Here is a 9,383-nt window from a genome sequence, read left to right as displayed (position 1 = left end):
TTGTCAAATTTCAATTAATAATATATGGTATATATAATATGTGTATATAATATTATATATATTTTGTGTAACATTTATATATATATATACATATTAGACATATATAATATTTTATTAAATATATATAGAATTTAATAGTGTTATAATTTGTGTTGTACTTGTTATTAGTTTGTATTTAATCTTCTTTCATTTTTAGTATAATAATTTGCCTTGTCACACTTTTTACCTTTTAATTTATACACATAGTTATGCTCTTTTTCAAAAAAAAAACTTATACACATAGTCTCGTAAAATGTAATATATAAAAAATATATTTAAAAAATCTACTGACCATATGCCACCATTATTTGGTTGTTTGAACAAAAAAATCATGTTCCCCATAACTGTGTATGTTGTGATATGATGTAGGTGAAAAGTAAATATATGGAAGTAAAGTTAGTGATACGAACATGAGCCCATGTTGGTCTATGTCACAATTATTTGGTTTTTGGAAGATCAATGAGCATAAGCATAGACGGTCTTTGTATGCTTACGTTGTAAATAAATAGGATATTTTTTCTCTTATGTTTGGAATGATATGGAACTCGTTATTTAAGAGTAGTTCAGTTTTATATGATCTAATTATATTAAGAGATTAACCAAAAATATTATAAAAGTGTTACTGGTTAGGTTTAACTAATCTATGTTGGTTAAGATTTGGTTTAATTTAAGTTGGTAGATTGCATTGTATAGGAGGCATGATATATTCTAGCATCAACTATGAAAGAGTCTAAAATTTAAATGAGAACTTCAAATAGTAGATAATCCCTAAATTAATAGATTAGAAACGAAAGACATAGTTTGTTTTTATATAAAAAAGTTCAACGACCGCTAGACAAAACATCAATTATCAAATGCAGAGATACTCCATAATATACTTATGATTTTTAAGTCACACACATTTCCAAGTCTTATCGGTAATATATTATAAACTAAACAAGTTTCACTTTATTAAACCAAAATTCCCTTTAATTGTTGTTGACATCAGGTGGCAAGATTGTTGCTGTTAATGTTAGGTCACCTTCAGAGAATCTGTTATCTTCATTCCCTATCTTGGCACCGATTTTTGAACATATGAATATTTCCTTCGCTGTATTGAAAAATCTGCTACATAAAATAAAAAATGATCATTTATATTCTGAAATATAATGAAAAAAGAAAGAAAAAAAACTTACAGCCACGGATCATCTCCAAGAAGAATCATATCTCCATCAGTGTTTATGAAAACTATTTTCCATTGATTGTGCATAAGCAATGTGCCTTTGATATCAAAGAGTCTTTCTAGTTCAGCGATCAACTCATTGTATCCATCAAAAACAGTTAAGTCCACAGTTCTTTCCACGCCTCCTTCCATACGAACCTGATCATATCAATATCAGGAAAAATATGAAATTTATAGTCATCAAAATCTATTACAAATATGCTTTTTATAAAATTAGATCAGAATAAAACTATGGATGCAAACACTCACACAAACACAGGTTCATATTATCATATTTTTATGAAAACCTATGTTTTAATTGCACCTGATAAATAATTTAAACCTGACTAATAAGTAAAAAATAAGAAGATGATGATATATTTTATACCTTAGTATGACTTCTAGTTTGAATGTGGTCAACCTTTTCTTCTTCAAAGATTTTAGAAATCTTAGACTTTTTATATGAGTCAATTGGTTTTTATCGGATCCTTTATTTTTGTGGGAACTGTTAGATCAACTCCAAATAGTCTGTAGCTAGAAGCCACAGTGGTGGTTGACGCTTCTTTCATTGCTTCAACCATTTGCTCATTATAGTTTGGTTTGGACATGGTAGGGAATGAATAGTTCACTGAAGGTTGTCTGCTTGAATGTCCAACTTCTTGGCCTTGGGTCAATGTAGGAACCCACATATTTGAACCTATAAGAAGAAATAAAATAAGGTGTTAAAAAGAATGATAACTAATTTACAAAGAAGTTTTAACTTATTGAGAAGCGCTAACTTACCAAACTCACGAATTTCGCTTTGACGTTTATGCTTTAGTAAACCTGATTTGAGAGTGTTTGATGAATGTGTTAAATGCTCGATCTCCCATGGAGATACCTTATCAGGTCTTGGAATTGTTGCAGATCCATCCCATTGTACCTATAAAATAAAGATAAGATATTATTTATTACTTTAAAAAAAATATATTCTGAAAAAATATAATCAAAATAGAACTAGTACTAATCTTACTTCTAGACTTCGCCATTCTGAATCATTCCAATGAGTAGAGAAATCTCTCACATTTACTATTGTTCCATGGTATCTAGTATAGTAAAATTATTTGTGTAAGCAATCATATCTCATAAAAGTAAAATAAATATAGAAGATTTACCTTATTTCCTTAAAATCTCTTCCTTCAAACTTCATGAAAAATTTTGAGCCTATACTAAATTTATTATTCACTCCATCTATAAATTTATGGAAGTTGACAAGGAATTGGCTCGACCTGATATCATAACATCTAATAAATAAAAATGTATTTATTGAATAAACTAATTTCATAAAGTTTAATTTAGTAGAAAAATGTTTTTCTTTACCTTGGCTTATAGAACACAACAAGCATACATTTTCTTTTGATAGTATTCAATGCAGTAGCAACTATACCATGGTGCATGCTCTCCTTAGAAAGTAATGATGAGTGTATGTTGTCTTGTTGATGATGAGCCGCTTTTCTGATTCCAACTCGTGATTCCCCATTCTCTCCTCTGTGATAAGAAATAGTTAAAATCAAAACTCCAAGAAACAAATGAGATTTAAAAGGAAAAAAAAATATACCGAAGGAATACAAAAGAGTCTCCAACAACCAAATCTTTTTCTTTCACGAACTCATTCCAGCCAGATGTGAAAAGATGTCTTTGTGGTGTACCTAGTTGATTGTTTGTAAGAAAAATAAATTTCAGTAATCACTACTCTAAGATTTTGATATCAACAAAAATTTGTTACCTCTTAAAGTGTGTTTAATTTTCCATTCATGACCATGAATATCTTTAGCATATATCTCTTGACTTGGCGTTAGCTGAGATGTATCCTAAAAATATTTGTTACAAAATTATGTATAGGAATTTACAATTTGAGTCAATGTAAGTCAATGTTAATACCAGTAGAGGAAGACACTCAATGGCATGTCTTTTATTCAAAACAAAACTACCCTTGTTATTGGTATCAGAAGCACTTAACACCTTAGTAAAATAGTTAATGTTTTGTATGTTGTTTTCATGTTTAGGAGTTGGGATTTCAACTTCCTATAAAATAAAAATTCATTATATTAATTAAAATATATATTAAGAAAGACATGCAGTTAAGTTATTAAAGAAATAAAATATTAGTTTTCCACTCACAGATGTATCAGGCAACAAAGAAATTTCTGCATAAATTTCATCTGTAGTTGCCTCTACCTAAGACCATACATAAAAATATATCCAAAGCAATATCATTTACAATAAGTCAGTATAGGTCATGTGAATTTAATAAATAATAACATAAACAATCAATGAAACATACCTTAAGTGTGATACTAAAAATATTGCAGCATATTTTTGAAGGAATATTACAAGCTGGTTTTAATTGACATAGTTCGTCGTTTATAGATGTAGTTATCTGGTAATACCATCAAATATTTTAGTAAGTTTTGCAAATCAAAACTTAGTTTAAAATATAATTAAAAAAAATATATATAAAAAATATTGCCTGCTCTATATACCCTTTAGGAAAATAATATACTTTTTCTCCAACTTTTGGAAGATCAAATAGAGAACCAGCACATAACTTCCATAATTGATCATACAAATAGCTATTGGTTCCATCAGTAGCTACACAAACATACAAAATATAATTATTGATAAATATTTTTCATCAAAAAAAACCAACCTCAAACCGAAGAATTATTCACTTATACCTATAAATTCAGGTTGCACATGCATGGTTTGATCACTGGCCATCATTGAATTGGTGAGAACTTTTATCCTTACTTATTTTTGTTCGAACAAGTCTGTTTTCTTATACAATTTTTTTTCCATTAATGTAATATGTAGGAATGTCAAACAGGTCGTCCCGTCCCGTCCCGTCCCGGACCGCAGCGGGCTCGTCAATTTGCGGTTCATAGCGGTCCAGTCCCGCGCGGGCTGCGGTACTCCAAAGCCTCGGCCCAATCCCGTCCCGCCTAAAGTCCTGGTACTAACGGGTCGGCCCGCGGGATAACTTCAATCTGCATCTAGCTTGGCGACATATCCTGTTAATTTGGAAAAAAAATGTTATTAGTTCAGCTTGACGATTATATACTGATATGTATGTCGTGTTATACATGATCAAGAGTGAAAAGTTTAAGACATAATTAATTTTTCTGAATTAAAACATTACTCATAATTTCATAAAAAAACAAATGCTATTGTTAAAATTAAAATCAAACACCAATTCAAAGCTGCTAGTACTAAAACAATGTCATTAAAAAAACAGCAATTGAAAACACCAAATGAAAAAAAACAGCAACTCAAATCACACTTTTGCAACTTCCACTTCATCACCAACAGCTGATTTAATTGATGAGGGTTTATCTTCTTCACCAAATACTTCTTCTTCTGCAAGTATTAATATTGAAGTTAGTAAAAGCCATTTTGATTCATAAAAAAAAAATGCTTGATAATCTAGATTAATTACCATTTTGATATGATTCATATCCCCTGATCCAATTCCTAGTGCATATCAGAGCCTGCACATTTTTTGGGAGTAGACGGCTCCTGTATTTGTTGAGGACTCTTGATCCAATACTGAAAGAAGACTCGGAAGCAACAGTTGTGATTGGAATACTTAATAGATCACAAGCCATACCAGCCAAATCACCATAGCGATGAGCATTATCTTTCCAGAAGTCGAGAATATTCAAGCTCTTAAAACTGGAAAATTCCAAAGGTGGTTCATCAAGATATGCTTCTAGAGGTGTCTTCCCATTCCCAACACTACTGACTTTGCGAAATGCAAAAAAATCCTATAAAAGTTTTTTAAAAAATATCTAAGAACTGTTATGAAAAATATTAAACATACTAGTTACTTGTAAAAGGAACACTCACAGTGTAGTTCTCAAACATTTCTGTGGACACTGGCTCACATGTTTTGGGTGGAACCGTCTCACGTGGCTCCGTAGAAGGGGAGTTAACCTTGGATTTTTTGTCATAAGACTCAAAGAGATTGCTGAGTCTCTCACGCAAGTTCTTCACCTTAACATCTTTTGTACTCATGTCAAGCTTCCCTAAACAATGGTCAACAATTGATAGCTTAAATCGCGGATCAAACACTGCTGCCATTGCAAAAAGACCACTGACATCATCCCAATATTTGTCAAACTTCTCCTTCATTGGTGACACCATGAATCTGACAACCTCATCATCGCTTTCCTCATTATTCCGGAGCCAATCATGTATCATCCAGACTTGGTAGAAATACAAATTAGATGTCGGGTAATTAGTGCCAGATATCATCTTTGTGATCACAGCAAACGGCTCCAGAAAAGTGCAGATATTACTTGCTCTTGTCCATTCTTCAGCTGTGGGCGCCATTATAAAACCTCACTTGTCAAATGACTCAAACTTCTCAAATGCCTTACGGTAATTTACTGCAATTTGCAGCATATAGTAAGTCGAGTTCCATCTGGTCGAGACATCCAATATCAGCCCCCGAGTTTCTTTTACATTCGCAGCAACCACTGCTTTTCCGAACAACACCTCCCGCGATGTAGATGATAACACATACTTCACACTCTCTCTTACTTTGTGCAAAGCGCCTTTAATAACCTTTAACCCATCTTGCACTATAAGGTTAAGTATGTGAGCTGCACATCTTACATGGAAAAATTCTCCTCCACACACCAAGTCATCAGTCAACATTAGTTGGGACTTCACAATATCTTGCATCGAGTCATTACTTGTAGCTGTATCCAATGTGACTGAGAAGATTTTTTTTTCAATTCCCCACTCTTTCATCGACTCAAAAAGCTGCATAGCAACATTCATACCAGTGTGTGGTGGCGCTAGAGCATAAAACGTGATGATCTTGCTGTTCAACTTCCAGTTCCGATCAATGTAATGTGCAGTCACACACATGTACCCTTCACGTTTTATTGACGTCCACAAGTCAGATGTCAATGATACTCGACCAGGAAGTGTAGCTAACTCTCTCCTCAATGCGTCTCTCTCGCTTTCATATAGTCGATATACATCTGATCTAGCCGTGTTTCGACAAATGGTCTGCACATCAGGATTCAAATACGTCCAAGTTTCTCGCACTTTCTCATACTCTACGTACGAGTATGGTAGATCATGCTGGACTATCGTCTTAGCTACCATCTGCCGAAAGACGGTATGATCATACTTGCCAGAGTGTAACTTCCCCTCGAAATTGATCTTCTGCTGATTTCTATTTTTCCTTTGATACACCTTACATCTAAAATGATGCCTTCTCAGCCCACTGGTTCCATGCGAGTGGGAATGCCAAGCATACTCATTCCTGCAATGATTGCATTGAGCTTTCATCGTCCCATTCGGTTTGTGGACCACCGTGAAATCAGGCCACACATCTGATCTTTGCCTATTGTCCATTTCGATTTCTTCTTCATTCAACTCCTCTTCTTCATCCAACTCCTCTTCCTCCAATGAGTCATCAAAGTCTGGTATCTCCTCGACCTTCTTCTTCTTTTGCGGAGTGGTAGCCTTGGCCTTGCCCTTTTGCGACTGAGTCAATGGCTTCCTTCTCCCTCCCCGAATCACTGATTTCACAGGTACATGCTTCTTCTTTCTACACGCCTGTGAGGACGAGCCTATGCCACCATCTATTGTGGACTGCAACATGGGTTTCCCCGTGGCTGTTCCAAATCTGCTCTTTCTGCGAGGCATGTTTGTTTGGGGTGGTGGAGTGATTTCAACATCAGAATCATCAGTCTCTTCGTCAAGGCTCATCACCTTTCTTTTGCTTGCTTGCGTCTTTGCACCAATAGCATCAGAAGTTACACCACCTTCTTCCCTTGGATCAGAGCTCCCTTCAAGCGCAGCAAGAGCATCTAGAGTAGCTTGACTCGCGAAGTCCAATGTTGATGGTGGAGTGTAGTTAGTATCCATCGTGAACTGCTCTTCTGAATCGCTCCTTGATCCCATGGTCTCTGTCTCTGCTTGCGTCTTTGCGTTAGGTTTTTTTTTTTGAGGTGAAGTCGTGTTAACGTGGGACTATTAGCCTATTAGGGTTTTTAATATTTTGGAAAATTTTAAATTAATTATAATATAATTAAAACTTAGCCTATTAGGGTTTTTAAAATTTTGATAATATTTTATTTAAACTTGCTTGAGGACAAGCACCAAAACCAATCACTTTCTATTACGATATACATCAAGTGACAAACAAATGCAGTGATCACAACAAACCTATGCAAGCCAGCTAAACAAGAGTGTGTTCTATCTATGTTCGATCCGATAACCTAAGCAAATCCAGCTAAACAAGATTGTTTTTATCACAGAAATATCACACGTACACGTTTAAGAGACAAAGAGCTTACTAACCTGAGGTCCTTAGAGCGGCTATACTAGAGCAGCTGCTGTATGTACTGGTCTCCTCCTTCCTTGTTCACCATCACTCATCATCTCCTTGCTCACCATAACTCCATAAGTCTCCTTCCTTGTTCACCATCACTCATCATCTCGACATATACAAAATAAAAACACAAATCAGAGAGTGAATCAAGGATAGTTTAAATGAAACTAAGAATTATAGACAACTTACACAGCCTTCACGGTCATTACGAGCTTCCTCCTTCTTCACCTACAAAAAGAAAAGACACATCAGAGACAAAAACAAATGACCTCAAATAAGGATCAACCTATTATATAATTCAAGAAGCTTAAAGTTTCAGAGTGGTAACACCTTACAATCTTTGCAGCTCGGTGTTGAAATCTTCTTCACTAAACAAGGAGGCAGGTGGTGGCGACGGTCCAAGCTGGTGTACGACCAAAACATACATCAAGTGAACACCTTCTCTATCGTTTTGAGCCTACAGCAGCTTTTACCGTCGCCACCATTCGCCTACTTGTTTACAATCATATATTTTTTTCACCTGCAAAAACAAAACACATTTCAGATACTTAACATAACCAGAGACATCACAGAGACAAATACAAAAAAAAAGAACAAAAACATAAACAAAACACATTAGGAGTTTAGGACACTAGAACCGGTTTCATCTCTACAATGTCAACGAGACAAAAACATAAACAAAACGCCTATTGACAGATGCATTGAACTTGAACCTGAACTTGTGCCTAACATACCAATTCCTTTTTCCGTCCTAATTTTATTATTAAGTAAACAAGTATTGAAAGAGTTATTAGCAAGGTTAAACCTTCGAATGTGTCGATGAACAAGTAAATAAAGAGGAGCAATGGAGAAGACGACCATGCTTCCAGCGAGGGAGAATCTCCGGTGGTGGATATTAGAAGAATACAAGCTCCGGCGTTGCATCTGAGAAGGTTAGAAGCTCCGCTGGTGGACCAATGCAGAGAAGCTCCAGAAGCGCCTGTACAAGATGATAAAATAATTGGTTAATGCCGACAATAAAAACCACAACAAACAACAAGAATCTTTCCTTACCTGTGAGATTGTGACATGCATGAACCGCAAAAGATAGCAGGACCACCATCGATGAAGAAACCATGGCCGGAGCTGGATCTTCTTCGGTGGTAAGATGCTTCGCAAACGTCTTGTGATGGCTCCAAGAAGCTTTCCCGGAGTAGATACACGGCGAATGGTAGATGGGAAGCATCGTCGACCTTGAAACACGGTCACCGGAGCTCCTTCACACCGCATCGCCTTCATCATCGCACTCTCTCTCTCGTTTGTTTCAGGTGGAGGCAGCAAATGGAAATGAAGAGTAGGGTTTGCGGGATTCCAAAAACCCGCAGGTCAACCGCGGCCCAATCCCGCAAAAGGCCTAACCCGCTGAAGAGCCTGCCCGCCAGTCCCGCGAAGAAACGGGCCTAAAATAAGCCGGCCCAAACCCGCCCTGCCACAGGTTCTTCTGGGCTCGGCCCGCGGTCCACAAGTTCTTTTGACATTCCTAATAATATGTATCAGTATTTATAGCTGAATCAAAATAGTACAGTAATATTTTTTCGATATGAGTTTTGACTAATAATTTCAACAAATTACCCAAAACATATCGGGTCAAAGATGTATCTTCTAAAAATACCAAAAGTTCTTTAATATCAATAAATTATGTTTCTAAGTGTTTTATAATATTGTTATAGAGAAGACATGGACCAGCCTCGCCTCATAATTAGATGATATGTC

The 9,383-nt window shown here is 35.5% G+C and overlaps 1 protein-coding gene and 1 pseudogene across 1 annotated transcript; both read right to left on the bottom strand.

The window, feature by feature from the left end:
* Positions 1-1,007: 1,007 nt before the first annotated feature.
* Positions 1,008-4,000, bottom strand: LOC108821471 (auxin response factor 22-like; annotated as a pseudogene).
* Positions 4,001-4,553: 553 nt separating this feature from the next.
* Positions 4,554-5,611, bottom strand: LOC108820149 (zinc finger BED domain-containing protein DAYSLEEPER-like). The gene is made up of 3 exons (XM_018593124.1): positions 5,126-5,611; positions 4,716-5,043; positions 4,554-4,636 (listed from the first exon to the last, which is right to left on the bottom strand). Exons 1-3 carry the CDS (start codon positions 5,609-5,611, stop codon positions 4,554-4,556), a joined length of 897 nt encoding a protein of 298 aa, XP_018448626.1.
* Between the last annotated feature and the right edge of the window lie 3,772 nt (positions 5,612-9,383).

This window comes from Raphanus sativus, chromosome 8 (genome assembly GCF_000801105.2).
Source record: "Raphanus sativus cultivar WK10039 chromosome 8, ASM80110v3, whole genome shotgun sequence".
Taxonomy (NCBI): domain Eukaryota; kingdom Viridiplantae; phylum Streptophyta; class Magnoliopsida; order Brassicales; family Brassicaceae; genus Raphanus; species Raphanus sativus.
Note: the sequence above shows the minus strand (reverse complement) of the source record. Positions and strands in the feature narration are given on the sequence as shown.

Coding starts and splice junctions, on each gene's coding strand:
- LOC108820149 (XM_018593124.1), bottom strand. CDS start 5,611: ATGGCGCCCACAGCTGAAGAATGGACAAGAGCAAGTAATATCTGCACT. Junction 5,044..5,125: donor AAATGTTTGAGAACTACACT/GTGAGTGTTCCT, acceptor AAACTTTTATAG/GATTTTTTTGCATTTCGCAA. Junction 4,637..4,715: donor ATATGAATCATATCAAAATG/GTAATTAATCTA, acceptor TAATACTTGCAG/AAGAAGAAGTATTTGGTGAA.